Genomic DNA, 22,216 nt, shown 5'->3' with positions numbered 1-22,216 from the left:
GTTAATTAGGAAATAGAATCTGTAGGGATTGAACGTGTTAAGGTGGGAGAAAGCGTAGGATGATTGTCAAATTTTTGGCTTAAATGTCTAGATTCTAGATGGTTGGTAGTGCCACTAATGTAAAAAAAGAGGTATGTAAAAGAAGATTAAGAAGCAGATAAATTTCATTTTAGACTTGTTAAATAGAGGTACCTGTGGCAGATGGCTGCCTATGCAACTGCCACTCTTTCTCCTATAGAAGCTTTATTGAGGTATAATTCATATGCCATAAGATTCACTTGCTAAAAGCATACACTTGAGTGGTTTTTTAGTGTATTTACAGAGTTTTGCAACCATAAACACGATTGAATTTTAGAATATTTTCATCATCCCCAAAAGAAAACCCCATACCCGTTAGCAGTCATTTCCTCCTCCTCCATGTGCTAGCAACCATTATCTATTTTCTGTCTCTGAATTTGCCTATTCTAGTGAATTATTCTGTTCGTCATGTTTTCCCCTTCTTCCTTTTTGAGTTCTTTTGTAGAAAGGACTGTAGGTCATGCCCAATTACTAGTTTGCTAACTGTGACTCGTCCCTTTCTTTCTGTCAGTCTGGTATCTGAAGTAATTAATTTATAGCAGATAGTAGCTTTGCTGATATTTGGGTGAATTAGTAAATTAACTCATTCACAACAGTGAGTTTTGATAGTGTTTGGGTAACCAGGATTAATAACCACTGGTCAAGAGTATTTATTCGGAGTTCCTTCATATGACTTTAGAAGGGTCTCTGCTTTGTTCCCCATTTACTTTTCAACCTTACTACTTGTAATTCTCTAGCTCATATTTGATGTTCCAGCAACATTGAACCTACTTACAGTTCTTCTTAAATGCTGTTTTCCCCCACTTCTTTGTCTTTGCTCATTAGATCTTCACTAATGAGCAGAATCCTCCCCCTAGGGGTTTCCAGTTGCCCAATTCCTGTTGATCTCTTTAGGCTCAGTCAGCAAATCAGAAATTTTAGCTTTCTACCCCTGGGGAACCCTCTTTACAGAGCCCTCTATTGTTCTTACCATATTAGGTTATATAAGAGTGTCTATATATTTGATTTCTCTAGACCAGAGATCTCTGAACTTTTTATTGCTCACCTGTAAAAAATGTTTGAGCATATGACTGTACAGTTTGTAAATTATGTACATGTATTAATGTAGTGACATATTAAATATCTGCAAAGCTTTGAAGGCCAAGAAGGATGACTCACACCTGTAATCCCAGTACTTTGGGAGGCCAAGGCAGGCGGATCACTTGAGGCCAGGAGTTCAAGACCAGCTTGGGTAACGTAGTGAAACCCTGTATCTTTAAAAAGTATATATAGATATTATTAGTCAGGCATGATGGTGTGTGCCTGTAGTCCCAGCTACTTGGTAGGTTGAGGCTTGAGGATCACTTAAGCCCAGTAGTTTGAGGCGACAGTGAGCTATGGTTGCACCCTAGAGTGGTTGAAGTGCTAATGCTTTCATGTTGTCCCTAACTTTACATTCAGTGACAAGTATGGGTTTCTTGGTGGTAGGAACTCAATACATGTTGATCTGAACTCTTTTCTCAGTGTCTTCCCTGTTCTTTATCCACCCCTCACTGGGTGTTAGGTCTTCCTTTTCTTTGTATATCTTTATCATAGCACTTACCATGCTCTATATTACAATTATTGGTGTATACTTGTCTCCTTTCAATAGAGTGTAAGTCTCTTGCTCATGGGTCCTCTCTTATTTATGATGCTCCTAGTAGTTTGCATGGTGCTTAGCACATAATAGACAATTTGTAGAATGAATAAATTGATTCAAGTGGAAGTAATTGGTACTAATCTGAGATTAAGACAGTGATTCTTTTATAGTATTGAAAGATATATAAATTTTTGTATTATAATATACAGTAAAATACAATAAAAACTAAATACTAGAAACATGACATAAAAGAGACATACAGAATATAGGCCCTAATTTTTAATTACTAGATTCAAAAGAAATACAGTTAATCCCAACTTCTGTACTTATCTCATTGTAGATTGTTACCAAAGAGTCTATGGACCCTTGCTGGACCCAGGTTGACCATACTTTGAGACTAAGGGTATAAAGCACTTTATATCATTTAATTCTCCTAACTATATGGTGTAGGTACTGTTTGTACCATTTATAGGAAATGAGGGGACAGAGAAGTTAGGCACATTGTCCAAGGTCACGCAGGTACTACATAAAACAGCCAGGATTCAGGTTGGGCTGGTGGCTCATCCCAGCACTTTGCGAGGCTGAGACAGGTGGATCACCTGAGGTCAGGAGTCGAGACCAGCCTGGCCAACATAGTGAAACCCTGTCTCTACTAAAAACAAAAAAATCAGCCGGGTGTGGTGGCCTGCACCTATAATCCCAGCTATTCAGGAGGCTAAGGCTGGAGAATCGCCTGAACCCAGGAGGCGGAGGTTGCGGTGAGCTGAGATTGCACCACTGCACTCCAGCCTGGGGACACAGTGAGACTCCATCTCAATAAACAAACAAACAAACAAACAAACCAGGATTCAAACAAAGGTAGTCCAATCTGGCTCCAAAGTCCATATGCTAGTCTCTTTCTGATTTTGAAAGGATGAAATAAGGTAGCATTCTACTGTAAGAATGTTAAGAACAGACATGGATGAAGGCAAAAATAGTTACAAGTCAGAATGTAATTCATTTGCCTAGAAAAGAGAAGGGTAAGGAGTTACATCATGATTTTCATATAAAAGTAGAGTTATGGAGATGGTGACAAACTGTTCTTTTATCCCTTGAGTCAGCATCTGATTACATTTTACCTTAGTTAGTATTAAAGCCCCCAATTTGTGAAACAAAAGAAGTGATGATATTTCTTTGAAATGTTTCTTTTTGCCGCGACTCAGTTTCACATACTGAGTGTAATTGTTCCTCAGGGGGATTGGTTCCCAGACCCATGAGTACCAAAATCCAAAGATGCTCAGTCCCCTATATAAAATGGCATAACATTTGCCTATAACCTACCCACATTCTCCTCATACTTTAAATCATCTCTAGATTACTTAGACTGCCTAATACAGTGTAAATGCTATGTAAATATTTGTTAGGCTCTATTGGTTTTTAAATTTGTATTACTTTTTATAGCTGTATTGTTATTTACTTATTTGAATATTTTTGACCCATGGTTGAATCTGTGGTTGTGGAACCCGGGGATACAGAGGGCCAGCTGTACTTTGTTTCTTCTATTCTTCCTCCTAACTCTTTTCTTATTTGATAGTAACATCAACCAAATTGTTGTGATTACATTCATATGAAAATACAGAAATAACCTTTCTTTCTCCAGATATCAGTATTTTAAGAACAAAATGTAAGTAATGATTACATATTATGATGTTAATGGAGAAGAGACCATATTGCTGTCTTAATTGTTTTATATCATAAAATTCATGATTGAATGAAATTGAAAACTTAGACTATTTCAATTGTAACAACAGTTGAAATTTTTAATAAATTTTAAAAAATCTTCTTCCTATAGAAATCTGGTTAAGAAGTACTGCCCCAAACGTTCATCCAAAGATGAAGAGCCACGGTAAATTACATACCTGTTCATTAATGCATATTAAAAATTTAAAAATACTTATATTTTTATTATTTAGTAAGATAAATATATTCTTAGCTTTTTATAAAGATTTTATAAAGTTTAATTTAAAAATTAATGTTTATGAAAGAGGGAACTACTGTTAATGTTTTATGAGGATAAATACTGCGGTGGGCTTGATCAGTGGTTTTCTAGAATAGTCAAATACAGATTTTCAATTAAAATGTAGACTAGGACTCCACTTGAATGATTTAGTCTGCAGAAGAAAAGGATATTTTTCACACTTTGTTACATAGTTGTTGGCTTCTTAGATTCTTGCTTTTACTTTTATAGGTAGTAAAACAATTTGACTAATTGGTATAAAGGGATGTTGGAAAGCACTGAGGGTTTTTGCATTAGAAATAAATAAAAAGGTTAGAAATCACTTAGGAGTTTTTTGGTGGTCTTAAAGAGGAATATGTGGATGATTGTTTAGATGCAGAAACAAGAAGAGACTAGACTTACGAACAAACAACTCTGTGTATAATTGTCAGTTGTTAGGATTCTCAGGTTTAGTGTTAATGGAGTCCTATCTGAGCTGTTAATCTTCAGCTGTAAGAGAGTGTTCCGCAGTATGTTCGAAGTAGATATATACGTTAATACAGTGATTCTCTTTGTTTCTCTCCTTCCCTCACACACGTTTTTACCCTTATTTTTGACCCTTCTATCCCCTGTGGTGTCAATATAATGGCACTTCACTTCCATTCAGGATATGGGCAGGCATACAGGCAGCTGTGTCCAGAGCTGATAGCAAAATTGTTCTGTAGATCAGCCATCGAGATGCATTTGGCAAGCACATCATCTCTGCAACAGGTTCAGCTGCCAAGCCTAGGAATCCAACCAAGTTCATTCCCAAGCTCAGGCCAGTCAGTTGGCAACTTAAGAGATTCCAGTATGCCAAAAGAGCCTGCAGGTAGTATTCTTATTATTTTTTGACCCCAAATATCCCTTTACTAATAAATGAAAGACTACTTGAAGATATACAGACGTGTACAACTTGAGCGTAATGCAGGATTTTTTCCATATGAAGTTAATTTAGAACTAGTAGCTGAGATTTAGGTTGAATATGCTAAAATTTGTGAAATGTTAGATTCAGTCCATACCTCACCAACATTTGTAATGAAAATAAAATTAAGTCTCACCATTTTGAAATGTTTTTGCCAGGTTTACCTCGTGTGTAGCCTTTTTTAATATCCTTAATGAGTTAAATGACTATGCAGGACAGCGAGAAGTTGTAGCAGAAGAAATGGCGCACAGAGTATATGGTGAATTAATGAGATATGCTCATGATCTGAAAACTGAAAGAAAAATGGTAATTCTTACAATTTTCATCCAATTGCAGTAGTATATGAAATAGTTGCACAGAAATACTTTTTTTTTAAAATGTGTGTTCAGCATAAACTGGTTTTCTATTTCACTACATTTCTTCTAGCTAAAAATTATCACAAAATACTCTTGCTAATTTATGATTCTTTTGGATTTAAGTTTGGCAAACTACAGCCTATGGGCCAAACCCAACCTAGTGCTTGGTTTTGTTTGCTAGTTGCCATAGGCTAAGAATGATTTTTATGTTTTTGGATGGTTGAAAAAAGAATAATATTTCATGATATTGACAATTATATGAAATTTTAGTGTCCATACATAACATTTTATTGGAACAGACCCACATTAACTGACTTTTATATTGCCTGTGGCTGCTTTTGCATTACATTAGCAGAGTTGAGTGTCACAGAGACAGTGTGGCTTTGAAAGCCTACAATATTTATCTGACCTTTTATAAAAAATGTTTGTCACCCACTATTCAAGACAATCATTATTTTTCTGAAAATTGTGTTTGTTTTCAAGGTTATATTTAAAGTATTAAGACAATATCCTATAAAATGCATTTTTAGGAAGTTTTGCTTTCTTCCTAAGTCTTGGTAAAGTTATAATTAGTACCTTAAAAAAAAAAATAAAGTGAAAAGCCTTTTGGGGACTTTAGACTTTAGTGTTTAAATGTAATTATTTTTATTTGTTTTGTTTTATTTTGGTTTTTTTGGCCATGGTTATAATCTTCAGCATCTGCAAGAAGGACGAAAAGCGCAACAATATCTTGACATGTGCTGGAAACAGATGGATAATGTGAGTTATGATGTTTTCATGGTTAACATAAAATCTCTTAGACTAGGTTAGCCCTAAATTCTTTTATGCTTCATATCTATTTGAGTTTAATGTTTCTCAGTGTATTATTAATAATTTGACATTGGTATTATTGCATAATAGTCAATATAGTGTAAATAGAGGATGTGCGATCATTTTGTCATTTTTCTTGACCTTTATAACTCTATACTTAAGAACTCTATAATCTTCAATCATTGTGAACATTTAAGGAGATTTCTTTTTTTTACTTTAAAATAGTTACTATAAAGTATTAATAGAGGATAGAAGTAAGAGGGTAAGGGTGATATGTCTTAGAAGACCATTTGACTGAGGACTGAGAATAATCAAGGTTCTTTTTCTACCTTTAACTTAGCACTTGATTTCTCTTGACTTCATTTTTAGCATGTGAAAAATGAAGAGAGTGAATGAGATGATATGAAATGTTTCTTCCAGTTCAGTCATTGTATAATTTTGTAAATGCTCCTGATATTGGCCTGCTAATAGAGACCATCCCAATGTAAGAAATAAAGTACTTTGTAGGGCAAAATTATAAAGACATAATAATTATTTACTTAAAAATTTCCCCAAGGCACTTCCTCATGTAGTTTTTCTTAAATGCTCTAGTACATGAATAATTTGAAAAACAAGACGTTCACATGGAACACTGCAGTTGCCTTTACATAAAATGCTCTATAATCTGTGTCATGGGATTAGAGTAAAAAAAAAAAAAGCTCTATTAAATGATATTCTGTAGTATAAGATACTCTTTTTGAACCCTCAAGTTATCGAACAGTTTACTCTTTACTAGCATATTTCTCTGGTTGGCACTGCGTATTCCTTGAAAATTATGCCGAAGGGAGTTTTTCCATGTTAAATTAATCAGTTTAGCCTGTGCTTGTTAGAAAAAGTACTTTGAGATTAAAAATCTCATGCATATACTTCCATTGCATTCAGCCTGTTTTCTTTCCCTTTTAAAAATGCATATTCAAAACTTGGATTACATTTCTACTATGTAACTATCATTGATGTAATATTCTAATCACCAGTGCTGATTGAAAGTTCTTAGGTATATTAATAATCTGTTTTCATTTTCATTTGGATTTTCTAATTGGTTTCAGCAAGACTTTACAAAGTATTTATGTTGATTAAGTTTTAAATTGCCTTTACTGTCATCCTTAGTATCTACCACCTAATGAGTGTGTGTGTGTTTTCATTTGCACAAAATAACATACTCCTACATTCATGAGTCGTTGGTTCCTTTAAAAATTGGTGTTAGCACAGATTATTCTTAATAGGTGCCAACTTGCCTTTAGAACAATTGACAGTTGTTAAGCGAAAGTTTTAGAGGTTATAAGAAAGAAGCATCAAAAATGTAGGAGATATTTCGTTAAGGCATTAACAATACTATAAAAAAAGGTGAGTTCAGCTCTACTTGTGTTTATTGAAAAGTATCCTTGACCTGTACTCTGGAGGTACAAAAGTAAGTATGACATGGTTCTTGTTTTTGTAGCACCTGCAGTCTAGTGAGGGAAACTAACCAATATAGTTTCTGTTTAATATGTAGAAACAAGTGTAGGATCCTATTTCCTAGTTCCGTGTCTTCCTGTTTAGTCAAGAAAATGAAATTGTAGAATTCCTAACACATTTGAAATAATTGTGAGGCAATGTAAAGAACTGGTAGACAGGTTGAATTACTGACAGAGTATTAAAAATTGAGGAAAAAAATTAAAAGACAGTTATTAACCTTGGGATAAATAAAGTAGGCAGTACTGGGATTTAAGGTCAGGACAGAAGAGCCTGTAAAGGAGGTCTTAAAGGAATGGTCAGAGATTAAGAAGACAGAAGCATCAGAGATGCCAGGTCCATCAATTAGGAGGCTCCAAGTAACAGAGCATGCAATTTTATAAGAGCAGAGCTCAGAAATGGAGCAGTTCCATAGTTAGTCAGTAGCCCAAGGATGTCACCAGGCTCCATCTCCTTTTCATCTGTCTACGTTGCCATCTTGACCAGGTGCTCTTCTCCTCAGCCATGTCTCCTTAAGGTCAACAGTAGGCTTAAACAGCTAAACACCATATCCTCATTCAGTTTCATCCAGAGGTGGGAAAAAGGCAGCATTTCACTTCCAACTATCCCTTTTTATCAGGGAAAGAAAACTTTCCCAGAAAGTCCCCAGCGAATTTCCTCTGGGTGCCTTTGACAGAATTAGATTACTTACCTCTGCCCTGGCTGTGGGGAGTCTAGGACACCAAGTATTAACTGTTTTCTGCCTCTGTATTGGGGGGCAGGCTCTGCTAAGCAAGAGTAGGGGAGTAGAAGTGGCTGTTCTTCATCTGCCACACCAAGGATGAAGGGAAAAAAAATCTATTCTGGAATATATTTCTATCTTGTGTAACATTATATTATCTTTCAGGGAAGGAGCATTTTTAATATTATTGTACTACTAGTTCTTTTGCTTTTGCAAGGAATTATTAGGTAGGTGTTTTTCCACAAATATAAATACCAAATATAAAAATATCTATAAAAAGATACCAAATATAAAAATACTTTTGTGGCCGGGCGCGGTGGCTCAAGCCTGTAATCCTAGCACTTTGAGAGGCCGAGACGGGTGGATCACGAGGTCAGGAGATCGAGACCATCCTGGCTAACACGGTGAAACCCCGTCTCTACTAAAAAAATACAAAAAACTAGCCAGGCGAGGTGGCGGGCGCCTGTAGTCCCAGCTACTCGGGAGGCTGAGGCAGGAGAATGGCGTAAACCCGGGAGGCGGAGTTAGCAGTGAGCCGAGATCCGGCCACTGCACTCCAGCCTGGGTGACAGAGCGAGACTCCGTCTCAAAAAAAAAACTTTTGTACATAAGTAGCCTCAGTTTGCACCAAAATTAGTAGCCTGTAGTTACTTGATTGGAAAACACAGTTCTGAGCTCAATTTCAGAGAATGAAATGTGGTAACTTAATTTTCATAGCAAAGTAACTTTATGTATGAGTATTTGTATATTTTAGGGGCTTTGAGTAAATTACAATTATCTCATTTGGTGTGTCATACTAATCAAAATACCTGTATGGAATAGAGCCTACATTTAAATAAATTTGTAAAAAATTCTGGAGCGCATTTATTTGATGTAAGTTATAGACCTATCTGGTTGTAACTATATTACAAACTGAACTAAGAAATCTTTTGACTACAAATGGCTCCATATAACAGCTATTGTATTTTTAAATTGTATTTTAAACTCTTCGTTACTTGAAGGAAAAGGAAATTGCTAACTACTAGGAACCGTGGGTAAACAAACTCAGAGCAATAGGTGTCTGAGCTGATACAGTGGCATTTGGAAAAATGGCGACAAGGTGTTTGAGGTATAATGGTTTCTGCTAAGGGCTTGGATTTCCAGGTTATAACTCGTTTGATAAAGGAGGTTAGATAAATACGAAATATTGAGATCCCCTGCCTGCTTCTTCTGAGGAATTCTCAGAGCACAGGTTGCAAGGTATGAATTTTCCAGGCAAGAAATTGGAAGTCTTTCAGGGTAATCTAATCAGTTAGGGAGAAAAAGTTTATAAAAACTGATGCCAGGTTTTTCCAAGGAAACAAACTACCTGGCCGTGTCACCCTGGAGGAAAATATCATGATCCATAAAGCCCCATCTGTGGAGCTTTCAACAGCTTTTTAAATAAGAGCAGATATCCAAGGATCCCCGGATATTTAAAGAAGACATCTAATGTGCACATCAGAGACCAGAACTAATATGCAGGAAAGAAGTCAATGTGACTGTGAAAGGAAATGAAAATTAAAATGCAAAAACAAACAAGGAAAATACCTGCAGCTGTTAGCTAATATTCTCAAAGGGAATAGAGAAAATTTTACATCCATGAAATAAAAATAAGGTATTATTTTAAAACAAACATATAAAGAACAAAAAATAACTTTATGATAGTAGAAAAAAAAGCCCACTAGAAAAAAATGAAATATAAAGTTCAGTAAATACCCTAGTAGAGCAAAAATGACAGACATTGAAAATATGGAAAATTCGAAGACTCATCCAGTAGGTTCATTTCCAAAATAATAAACATACTAGAAAAGAGAAAAACAAAAAAGGACAAAAATAACTCAAGAAAGTTTTCCCAGAACTGAAAGACATGAATTTCTAGATGGAAAGGATATCCCAGGTGCTTGGCACAGTGGGTCCACATCTCTTGAAATTTCAGAACACTTTGGAGAGAGAGAAGATTCTACCACCCTCCAGGGAGAAAAAACCCCAAACAAATAAACATGGTTTATACAATGGATCAGGAATCAGAATGGAATAGACAGGATAGTCACACAGGAAGCCAGAAGAATAGTGGAGCAATACTTCTTAAGTTTTTGAAGGAAAATGATTTCCAACTTAGAGTCTAAATCCAGCCAAATTTTGTTGATTAAAAATGATAGTAAAGGCATTTTTAGCCATGGAAATTCAGTTATCTCCTGCAGACCTTTTAGGAGGCTGCTGCTGAATGTGTTATAGCAAAATGAGGAAGTGAATCAAGAAAGGAAAAAGCATAAAACTAGGAAATAGGAGATCCAAACAAAGATAGAGGTGAAATGAATCCACAGGTTGATGGGAGAGGGAAACGCTAAGGTAACAAGTATGCATTAGGCCTAGTTGGTAATGAGTTCAAATTTCAGCAAGTTTAGAAGCCTTTGGGAGAGATTTATCAAGAAAATAAAATCAATAGAATTCCTGATGTGTTAGAATTAACTGCAGACAGATTTAAAGAACTGGAAAAAACTGGGGTTGAATTAGAGATAAGTGCATTGGAAACTAAGCAAATTGAAAAAATGAAGACATGTATTAACTCCAGAATTTCAAAAAATTATGTAGGAAAGGAAATATAATATGACGTGTATTTTATATGGCTCAGTTGTGAATAGCTTTTACAAAGTCATAATAATTTGAATGAAATAAAATGTAAAAAGATTTGGGGTCTGGGCTGATGGTCTTCGTGGGACACCTGGAAAAAAACAATATAAAACCACTTTGGAGGGACACTCCATATCCCAAGCTACATTGGGTCTTACAAAAAAATGTAAAAACAAATGCCAAAACAAACCAACTGAACCAAAAGCACCAAACCAAAAAAGTCCTCCTGAAGATGAGGACTTATATTTTTTATAATAAAAAGTATAAAACACACATTTTTTGAATGAGATGCATAGTAAATATTAACTCAGTCATGCCTATTTTTTTTTCTTCATGGTCTGTAATGTCTGATATTCAAGGAATGTGGATTGGTTGTAATAGTAAAAGTTATTTTCTAATTTAGAAAGGACAAATTTTACTTAGCGTGCGGTTCATTTCCACACAATACACATTGGCACATTTTAAAGTTTTTTTTTTTTCTCTTTTTAAAAGTATTATACTTTAAGTTCTGGGATACATGTGCAGAACGTGCAGGTTTGTTACATAGGTATACATGTTCCATGGTGGTTTGCTGCATCCATCAACCCATCCTCTGTGTTAGTTGTTTCTCCTAATGCTATCTAAAGTTATTTCTTAAATGAAGTTAGCCTAATTTTATTTTCTCAGTGTGATATTTTAATCTTTTTTAACAGAGTAAAAAGAAGTTTGAAAGAGAATGTAGAGAGGCAGAAAAGGCACAACAGAGTTATGAAAGATTGGATAATGATACTAATGCAACCAAGGCAGATGTTGAAAAGGTAAGAAATACTCCAACTTTAATGTCAAAATATTATTATTTGCGTAAGGAAAGTAGTCACGACATTTGCATCAGTACAGTATTAGAATTTACTCAAGAGATACACTGTATCTAAGTCTAAAATATACAAATATTTGCCAACTTTAAATGGTATGTATTGGTCTGAGAAAGCAATATGTGTTAGTTTATTACAATATCTTAGCTGCATTCAAATTTAGAGGAAAGATGTAGTTGCTACTGGGATTGAGTTTTTGTCCTATTCCAAGATAGGTTAGAAAGCTAAGATGTGTTGATGGGGTAATAACTAATAAGTTAGAGAATAACTGTTGTAATTTGACTTTGTACAAGAGATCAAGAGGAACAGAACTATTTTCCTTAAATAAGCATTCCTTAAAGTATCTGTGGTTCTACACATAGGTGGAAACACTGTTGAATGGTGCATTATTCAAAAATCATATTATTATTTAGCTTCACTGTGATTTAAGTTCCATATTTTAGTTGGATATAGGTGGATCATAAAGAAATGTTTTACTGTTAACTTTTTTAACAATATGAAAATATTCCTAAAGCTACCTGTTTTTCTCTTCTGATGAAAAGCACACTGTTTCAAACTATAATGTTTTCATCTGTTTTTTTTTTTATCTGGATTTGGTAAGGAGAGTCTATATTAGAGTGGCTTATTGCTATCAGAGAATACTAGTGTAATGAGGGAGGGAAGAATATTGTAATAAGGAGACCGCTCTGACAATAAGATCTGCAATTGTCTCCTTATATTTTAAATGGTATTAATAGTTCAAAAGAGTCATGCTACTTCATTATTCTTTTGATGTCAGGTGTTGGCTTCTCCATTGATAAAATCGAGTTTTAGTATAATTTTCAGAAAAGTGAATTGTTGTGATTTTGTTGTTGTTCTTGGTAATAATTTCGACCAATTTGCCCCTAGGCCAAACAGCAGTTGAATCTGCGCACGCATATGGCTGATGAAAATAAAAATGAATATGCTGCACAATTACAAAACTTTAATGGAGAACAACACAAACATTTTTATGTAGTGATTCCTCAGATTTACAAGGTAAATCTTAGATATGAAGTTAATCTGGTTTTAGAGTTGGAAGAGCTGGTGTTTAAATATAAAACTTGTAAATCTTAGACATCAGAATCTTTCTAGATTCACTAGTCATCAAGGTTAGTGATGAGAGATTCCTTTATGATTATAGATTTGAAAACAAGTTTTTTCTAACTTTTAAGTCACACATTTTCCTACATATCTACTATTAGTGTTATAAACAGTTTACTTAAACAATGACATTTGTAAGATACATTTAAATACTGTATAATTGTTTTGACATGACAAAGAAGAATTAATTGCATTTGTATATTGTAATCTGTTCACCTATAATTGAGATGTAGCTTTTTTATGCCAAACCAGAGTCTTTGGCATCAGTCTAGATGGCAGAAATAAATCTTACAAAATGTATTTGCTAGCGTGGGTTTTGTCTGCTTATCATGCTGACTCTGTTAGATGATAAATGTAAGACTTTGAGCTTGCTTATAAATCCTGTCTGTCATCACTTGATGATAACAGTTGCAAAACAGCCTCAGGTAAAAAAGACCTCAGAATTTTCATGAGGATTAAATTATTTAATTGCCTTTTCTAGAAAGAAGAGAAATTACAGAAAAGGGATTTAGTAAAACAGTGTTGATGAGGTAGTATCTCAAAACGCAGAGCTTACATGGGAAGAATGTCAGCCTAGGTACACTTTTTCCTCTTTATAAGGCGAGTTGGAAATACAAAGGAAGCACAGTGAGAGTTGGTGAACTGGAGTGGGGACTAGAATTCTGGTCACTGAATCCAGAGGACCAAGCTTGCCAGTCTTCACTGTGATGCTTTTCTAGGCTTAATAGTTAAGTCTCCATATTCTGGGGAAACCATAACTCGGAGATAAACTACCTTTTGTGTTTTGGGCCTGATACTTACATTTGGACCTTTCTATGGAGCAATTCTTCTGTGAAAATGCAGGTCTCAAAGTCCCAGGCTGTGGGAGTTTGGGGACACAAGCAGTGTAAGTGCTTTCAACGAACAGAAAGGTCAGTGCTGGCAAATAGGATATGTAAAAAAAAAAAAAAAAAGCCTTTAAGTTGTTGGACTTCATGTGTTCCAACATATTTCCTAGTGGCATGTGCCAGTGAATTTTCAGTTGTGAGGATTCTGTATGTGCCACTTTGAGCTTGTGACTTCCTGTTTTTCCTCATATATTCCCAGCTCTGAGCCGTACACTGCAGTAGGTCTGGGTACCTGTTGATAAACAATGAGTAGGGACTGTTGGTCCAGCCAGGTCTTACCAAAGTATCCTGAATAAACTTGAGGTTAGAAGTCTCAGACTTGGCCGGGGGTGGTGGCTCACGCCTGTAATCCCAGCACTTTGGGAGGCCGAGGCAGGCGGATCACGAGGTCAAGAGATGGAGACCATCCTGGCCAACATGGTGAAACCCCATCTCTACTAAAAAATACCAAAATTAGCTGGGCATGGTGGCACGTGCCTGTAGTCCCAGCTACTCGAGAGGCTGAGGCAGGAGAATTGCTTGAACCCGGGAGGTGGAGGTTGCAATGAGCCAAGATCACACCACTGCACTCCATCCAGTCTGGTGACAGAGCAAGACTCTGCCTAAAAAAAAAAAAAAAGTCTCAGACGTGTATATGTTATGGGCCAATTGCCAAAAATAAAAATAAAAATAAAAAAGTTTTTTTAAAAAGCACCAGAATTTTGTCATCAAATGAAATGTTTCCTGGAAGCATAAACAAGAAATACTCTAATTGAAGAGTAAAAGGTGGCAGTAGTATGGGGCAGGGAGCTGATAGCCAGTAAGCGATCCTTTTAGAAGGCTGGAATCCCAGTGTCATCTGGTTTTAGGAAAACAATATTAAGAGCCTTACTATTTTTTTTTTAATTTATTTTGCTGTTTACCATGCCTCAAGTTTTAAGTATTATAAGTCAGTAGCACTTGTTAAAAGATATTAACAACAACAGCGTAACTATGAGGGTAGAAATCTTTATTTTTTGGTGGGGAATCACTAGTTGATCTCCTTTAGAATGATTGAAAAATTCGGTTTTCTCTTTTTTAAAAAATTCTTGATTATTAGCAACTACAAGAAATGGATGAACGAAGGACTATTAAACTCAGTGAGTGTTACAGAGGATTTGCTGACTCAGAACGCAAAGTTATTCCTATCATTTCAAAATGTTTGGAAGGAATGATTCTTGCAGCAAAATCTGTTGATGAAAGAAGAGTAAGTGCTACATAATTATCTTTGAATGCATCTGTTTGGTTTAGGTGTGCAGTTTAAGTTAGTGAAATGAGTTGAGAAAGGGATAAAGTAATCTGATGTGTGATTCTAAATTATATTCTGTAGAATAATGTCTTGCAATAGATTCCTTTGAGTTCTAAGTTCATTCTAAATGCAAAAGTTCTAATTCTTTCTTAAAAAAAAAAAAAGATTTCTAACTCCCTTCTTCTCCCACTAAGTTTTCAGTTCTTATCAAAGAGTCTTAACCTAGGAACTGTGTGTTACAAATTGTGTTATACTATTTGTTTAGTGAAAATTTAGAGAAGGACATGGTCAGAGTTGCCTTTAGCACTTGAGCTGGATCAAGAAATGTGGGTAGCATATGGAGTGATGACCCATGAGGAGGAGGAAGGAGGCATTATGTGCAGATGAAACAGCATAGGCTGCCTCCCCTTGAGGAAATATAGGTAATCACATTGTATCTTGATTAAGGACTACTGATCTTTTATCTCAGTAAATGTTAATTGAGTGATCAAAAAACATGGTTGGCAGAAACTGAGGAAAAGCAGTGGCAAGAGAAGAGAACTGGTGTTTGGAGGATATCAGATATGTGCCACATATTTTAGTCTTAATGAACCTATGAAGTAGATATTATATTAGTGAGGATCCTTTCTGTAACAGCTAATAGAATTCTTAAATTTAGAAAAGAGGGTTTTTGGCTTCTTTAACTGGAAATTCCAAAGTGCATATATTATTTCAGCGTGATTGGATACAGGTTTATACAATATCATTAGAGCCCTTTTCTCTTTAATTACCCTAAGCAAATGATTGCTGAGGGTAGCATTACTGACAAAAGTAGGTTATGACGTTTAAGGATGACTTTTGACTAAATGAAGGGCAAAATGTACTGTTAACAGAAATAGGCAACAGAAGAGGAGAGGTTGTTAGGGGTGGGGAGGAGTTTGTAGAGATACTCTGAAAATAATGAGTTTAAGATGTCAGTAAAGCATTCAGGCAGAGGTATGTATATCTAAAAACAATATTTATGTGAGTTTAAAAATTTTAAGTACATGGTATTAAACTTTACTTTCAAACTTTTTTTGTACTCAGTAGTGTTTATGAGATCTTTTCCCTGTTGCTCTGTTAACGTTCCACAGTATGTATTTAATTTATTTATCTTTTCCCATGTTGGATGCGTTAGAAAGCTTTTCCTACTCATCTTTTACTCTCTTTTACAGTTAGATGTTCTTTCCTCACTTCAAAGATTAGCTTCTTTGTTGGCATCTGTCTTTTAAAGCAAAAAGCCTTTTCCTTTGAAACTTTTCAACATTTCTACTTGATAATAACCTCTTTCTGTATTCTTTTTGTCAGTTAGGTCTTTTTCAGCTAAGTAGTCTTCAGATGAATTTCAGGTCATTAAAGCTACCAAGTAAAAACATTTTATGAATATTACAAATTAATTAAGTGGTAATTTGCAAGTATATTGGGATTAAAATATTTTGAGTTTGTTACACATTCATGGGAATAAATTATTTACTTTAATGATTACTGTGGAATTATTTATTTAAACTTATATTTGTTGTTTTCTTGTACTGAATAAAGGTATGAAAGCTAATGTAGAATTATGAGCAAGTGAAACAGTTTTAAAACTTAGTTTCTTCTGTATAGGACTCTCAAATGGTGGTAGACTCCTTCAAATCTGGTTTTGAACCTCCAGGAGACTTTCCATTTGAAGATTACAGTCAACATATATATAGAACCATTTCTGATGGGACTATCAGTGCATCCAAACAGGAGAGTGGGAAGATGGATGCCAAAACCACAGTAGGAAAGGCCAAGGGCAAATTGTGGCTCTTTGGAAAGAAACCAAAGGTAAAAGTCATAAAATTCTTATATGCTAATCAGTTTAAGTGTACCAACTAAAACAATGTGGGTATTGAATGGAAAATGATTTACCATTAATGGAGAATAAATATTTTCAATTTGAATGATTCAGTTAACCTTTCACTTATATTACAAATACCTTAATAGTAACAGTTATTTATGGATTTAACATTTGATTACCACTTAATAATGGGTAAGAGTATTAACAAAGTTGTTAATATCTAGTTAAATTATATGCTTTTGAAGTTTCATTTGTATGTAGTTTCCATCAGAATTTTTAAGGAAACATGATCTAACTAAAATTGCAATTCTCAAATGGAATGAATGATTGACCACAGCCGTAATACATGTCAAATTAGGTTTGAAAGATCATACTACTAAAATTATTTTTATCATCCATATGAGTTTTTAATTGGAAGAGTTCAGTCTTCTTGGTTAATTGAAGTTTAAAACAATTTCTAGTTTGGTAAGAGAATCTCACCTTTGACTTCTTGTTAGAACCCGCCTTCTGATGTGCTCTTTATTTTAGATAGATCTAGGTCAGCATGTGAGCAAATGAAATAGATGGGTGCTTTTGTCTTTCTTATCAATTAAGTGGGTGTACTAGTGTCTTATTAGTGAGGAGAATAGAGAAATACTTTTAATCTGATGCACTATATTTATTAAAGTATACTTGATTATTTTAATTCATTTTTTGATCATGGCATATGAGTGTAGATAAAATTAAAATTTAACTCATTATAATATACCTATATCTTTAAAAGCACAATTATAATTAACTCATGCTTTATTTATGCTTTTAATAATATTGTCCAGTCAAAAAGTTGAGAAGTGAGACCTGTTTTAGTCAGATCAAGGTAGCTAGAAGAGCTTAGATATGGAAGGAATACTGGAATTAAAAAGGTGAAATAAGGATGAAATAGAAACAGCCTGAGAGGAAAGCCATTAATGTAATGAAAATTTTTTTTGCCTATTTTTGATAATAATCAGTTATAGTTTTAATATTTTATGTGTGACATTACCTATTTAGATAACTTTAGGTGTAGCTGCCAGCTTTATTTCTTGACAAATACCATGGTAGTGCTAATATTCTAGAAATTAGAAGAGAATTTTAAAATCTAGGCCATATTGCTTTCTTTGACAATATAATGTGTGTACTCTGTATTTTTAATTTGTCCAATGTAAAAAGTAATCAAGTGAAATGGTACATTTTAAAAAGTAAATTTGATTTTTTTAAATGATAGTTTTGGGCAAAACTATGTTTACTTTCTCATAATATTTTTACAGAAAACTTTATTTGAGATTTATTTTGTGAAAAGTATGTTGCCAAAAATAGAATTTTCATTTAGGAAAAAACTATGCACATTTGGCTTATTGATTCCTTTCTTTATTTCCATATTAGCCACAGTCCCCACCCTTAACCCCTACTAGTTTATTCACATCCAGTACTCCTAATGGGTCCCAGTTTCTCACATTCTCCATTGAGCCCGTGCATTATTGTATGAATGAAATAAAAACAGGGAAGCCCAGAATTCCTTCTTTCAGAAGCCTCAAAAGAGGGGTAAGTTTAATAATGGGTTAAAATGCATGATGGCCTATTGTGTGTGTAGTGTGGCTTTTAATACTCTCCACCCTCATTATAAGGCTCTCTCCTATAAATACACAGTTTAAAAACACCACAGAATTAAGAATAGCTGCCCTCAAGTTAAAAACAACTCCTCTTTATAACATTTGAAATGCTCAACCATAAAAGAATGGTATTATAAAGAGGGTGCTGGGTACAATCATATTTTTAGCTATTTTTTTGTTTATGTGAAATCATATGTTCACCATTGTCTTGTAATGTATTTACATTTTTAAGACTTTCAGTAATTTGTCACTGGAGTTACTCTTGTAATAATTTGTCACCAGTGCTGACTTCACCTGCCAATTTTATAAAGTATTATTTTGTCGACAATAAAATGTCAAGTTCAATTTTAATTGCCCTGCTTATTTTCAGATGTATAAACAGTTTCCAATAATTAAAAAAATTAAAGATAGGCATTTTAAATATCAAGATTGTTGTAGATCAAATTGAGATAATAGAAGGTAGATTGTAAATTGTAAAGCCTATAAAAATACTAGATATCACTGAGTAATGTTTACTAAACTGTTGTTTAGCAACAGCTGTTATACTACTAATAAATACATTAGTGTTACTTTACTGTGTTAGTGAGGTAATTTTTCTTGTTTATGTTTGATTTTAAGGGTGTGCTTTTAATACTAATAGCCTGTAATTTAGACTCATTTATAAGATTTGTTTGAGCATTTGTTGAAAGATTTGAAAAACAGGTTTGTTAACCCATAGATGAGAAATCAGTCTGTCAGTGCCCTAAGAAGCCTAACAACAATAATCTAAAGCTAGGTTGTTTCATTCTTCTTTCTTAGACCCTTCCCTCCCTTCCTTTCTCCTCTCTTCTCTCTTCTTTCTCCTCCTTCCCTTCTATTTTTCTTTCTTTTTGTCTTCAAATTGCATTTTGGCCTCCTGTGGAACAAGACATATTAGTTTAGGGACAAGATTATATCTATGTTGCCTTAAAACATTATGACAAACTTAACTAATGTAACTAATGCAGCAGAAATGTCCAAGTGTGTTATGTCTTTCTTTGGGATTCTTTTTTCCTTCAAGGACATGAACTTCTTTGCATCTATTTTACCTAATTCTATGTGTGGATGGTAGGTAATTGATGACATTTTGAAAAGTCCCCGTGGATGAGTCTGTATTGTAACTACAGGCATGCCTATAATCACTTCCAAAACCTCTGAAGACTTGTTTGAAAGACTTTGAGAAATCATATTTGGGATTTCTGTTGCCTCAGTTACGAGGCTAGAACTCATTTCCATGTTGCTTCCCTATGGCAGTTTATTTATTACTTATTTTTAATTTTAATTTTAATTTTTTTAATAGAGATGTGTTGTTGCCCAGGCTGATCTCAAACTCCTGGGCTCAAGCAGTCTTCCCACTACAGCCTCCCAAAGTTGTGGGATTCCAGGCATGAACCACCACTCTTCTGGCAATTTAGACTACACTAAATATTATGTTGTTACATAAATCATGAGAAATTACCATGTAGTAGTCACATTTTTGTAATCATTTGTGTATCCTACATAATGAGTCTACCAGGCCCAGTTAAAATAGTCATATTTTACACTATATAGTCATAGTCATATTTTTCACATATAGTCATAGAGATGCAAGGTAAGTGTAATTCTAAGAAGAAAAAAAAAAGAAAAAAAAAAAAAACCTCAGGCAATTAGAGCTATGAGCCCTGGACAGAGAAGCTTAAATATGTGTCACCTTATTATTATTATTTTTAATAAGTTTGTAGGTTGAATTTTACAACTGTAAAAAAAGTATTTGCTTATTATTTGTTTTTCACAGATTATAGATATTCATAAGTTATTTTTATAGGGGCCTAGTTTTAGAAGGCTGAAATCCCCTCCCAGATTTATTATTGGCTACCATTCTGAAGAAGAAAGCAGCGTGCAAGATAGAAAATATGACAAACCAACTGGGGGTTTAGAGGACAGAGCAGGGAGGAAAGTGGATTACAACTTTGAGGTTGAGAAATTTTTTTCTTTTGATTACTGTTTGGTATTTACTAGATATGTATCTCAAAAATTAACCTATAGAGATTTTTTTCCCACTTAAGAATTTTTTCAATATAGAAAAATTTTTAAAAAAGGAGGTAAGCTTTAAGTAAGCCTGTTTCTATGTTTTTACATGGAGTTTTCAGTCTATTAAAGATTACAGAACAAGTCTAGAGGTTTCTTAAAACTGATGAGTTGTACCGTTCATTCAGTTCAGAAACTCTTGTTTTGTGCGATATTTGCTGCACATTGCTTTTCCTAAATAACTTTTTTAAAAAATTACGATTTTTTTCTTTCTTTTTCTTTTCCTTTTTTAAAGAAAAACTGGTGTGTACAGAACCCAATATAAATTAAGGATATGAAAAATGTTATCTTACACCAGTGTTTTTGAGTTGGACAGTGGTATCAGCAGATCTTTTCTGAGGGAGGAAGGTCTATAATTTCATTCTGTGACATTAAGTTCTAACTGTTAATGGATATTTGAGGATATACTCGAACTTAACTACTTAAAAACAAACTAATAATTTTTACTCTATTGCAACTTTGAGTTTTATTGGATACTATTTTTTAAGTTATTAGCAGTGAGTCCAGGTTTTCTCTCTGAATTATTTATGACTTTATAGACTTTCAGAGACTTTTTTCTAAGCTTTTATCTCTCCAGAGTAGTTCTCATGAAATTTTGTCCTATGTAAAATGAAATACACCTAATAATTTTAATTGCCTAAATGATTTCCTTTTTAGCTCTCTTGTGTTTATTAAATGTAGTTGAGTATATGAAATTTTCTAGTTTATGAGTATATAATTGTATATGAGTATAAGATATTTTTGTGTGGAACATGTATTAGTTTAAAACCTTACACAGAATATATGTCTACTATTTTTACAAAGAACTTGAGTTTTGTATATCCCCAAATCTAATTATGAGATTTCCAATTGTGATAGTAAGACTAGATTAACAAACAGCTAAAAAATTTGATATTTCAGCTGTAATTATCTTAATGCTTTCTCTAAAAGACTAATATAGAAATTGGAAAGATAATTTGCATCACTTAGACATTTCGCTGGTGAAAATTATCAACAGATAAGTCAAATTCAAATACTTTAAATGTTTTGTTGCTTGTCCTGTATGGAATTTCATTTAATAACATTTTTGAAAGACCATGAATATCTTTCTTTAAACCTTTTTATTTCCTTACCAGGAATTTTTTCATAGCAAAGTAAATTGTGGTTTTTGTTTCTCAAAAATACTGACAGTCTAAAGAATGTTAAACTTAATTTGGAAAGATAATGCATAGCAGTGACCAACTCATCAGAGATAAGGGGTAGATATTTTTGTCAGATTATTTATTAAAATTCATTCATATTTTTAATGTGAATTTTTTACCTGACATCTCCCCAACACCTTCTCTTAAAACATCATGATTTAGAAAACAGGGAAAAGTAAAAATTTTAGAGGCTGCTCACCAATTGAGATGAATGTGAAGATTAACTTTGCATATTCTGAGTCACCGTGTGTGTGTGTGTAGTTGGGATGCTAGATAGATGCTATGCCAGTTGGAGAATCCTACTGACCCACAGAATGTGGGAGATATATCCATATCCATATTCATATCTATATATACACACACATATATATACATATATAAAGTATTGTTATTGTATAAGAGCACTATGGTTGGTCTCTTCAGAATCTGTGTCATTTCATATTTTCAGAAAGAATACATTTTAATCAATTTTCTAAAAATTTATGTTTTTAGTGTTGTTCAAGCATATGGATTTTAAAATAAAACCTGAAAAATAGAAGCTGTATTTTTAAAGCAAAATTCAACCTATATATTTGTATATATTAGGAAATGTGTATGGGAAACTTGAATCTGGATAACTCACTATTTTGAAAATAATGTGTTTTTAAGGTATCTCTACATTTAAAAAGATCTTAAAATGAAAGTAAAAAT

General features: G+C 33.9%; 1 protein-coding gene across 6 annotated transcripts in view; it reads left to right on the top strand.

Moving 5' to 3' along the window:
- FNBP1L (formin binding protein 1 like) overlaps positions 1 to 22,216 on the top strand; it is a 100,422-nt gene that overhangs the window by 63,762 nt on the left and 14,444 nt on the right. For 5 of the 6 annotated variants that reach the window (XR_004433714.1, XM_033196638.1, XM_033196639.1 and 2 more), the window contains exons 3-9: positions 3,528 to 3,581; positions 4,794 to 4,941; positions 5,688 to 5,750; positions 11,358 to 11,462; positions 12,405 to 12,533; positions 14,604 to 14,750; positions 16,416 to 16,619. Coding sequence is in view for 5 of the 6 variants with exons in the window: in XM_033196638.1 (XP_033052529.1) it covers positions 3,528 to 3,581; positions 4,794 to 4,941; positions 5,688 to 5,750; positions 11,358 to 11,462; positions 12,405 to 12,533; positions 14,604 to 14,750; positions 16,416 to 16,619 (850 nt within the window). In the remaining variant the exon portion in view is untranslated. Of the gene's footprint in view, positions 1 to 3,527; positions 3,582 to 4,793; positions 4,942 to 5,687; positions 5,751 to 11,357; positions 11,463 to 12,404; positions 12,534 to 14,603; positions 14,751 to 16,415; positions 16,620 to 18,033; positions 18,193 to 22,216 lie in introns of all 6 variants that reach the window. The other variant, XM_033196643.1, reaches the window with a different exon arrangement.

The sequence above is a fragment of the Trachypithecus francoisi genome, unplaced genomic scaffold (assembly GCF_009764315.1).
Source record: "Trachypithecus francoisi isolate TF-2019V2 unplaced genomic scaffold, Tfra_2.0 Lachesis_group5, whole genome shotgun sequence".
In the NCBI taxonomy this organism is placed as follows: domain Eukaryota; kingdom Metazoa; phylum Chordata; class Mammalia; order Primates; family Cercopithecidae; genus Trachypithecus; species Trachypithecus francoisi.
The sequence above is the reverse complement of the archived record's forward strand: the minus strand, read 5'-3'. Positions and strand labels throughout refer to the sequence as shown.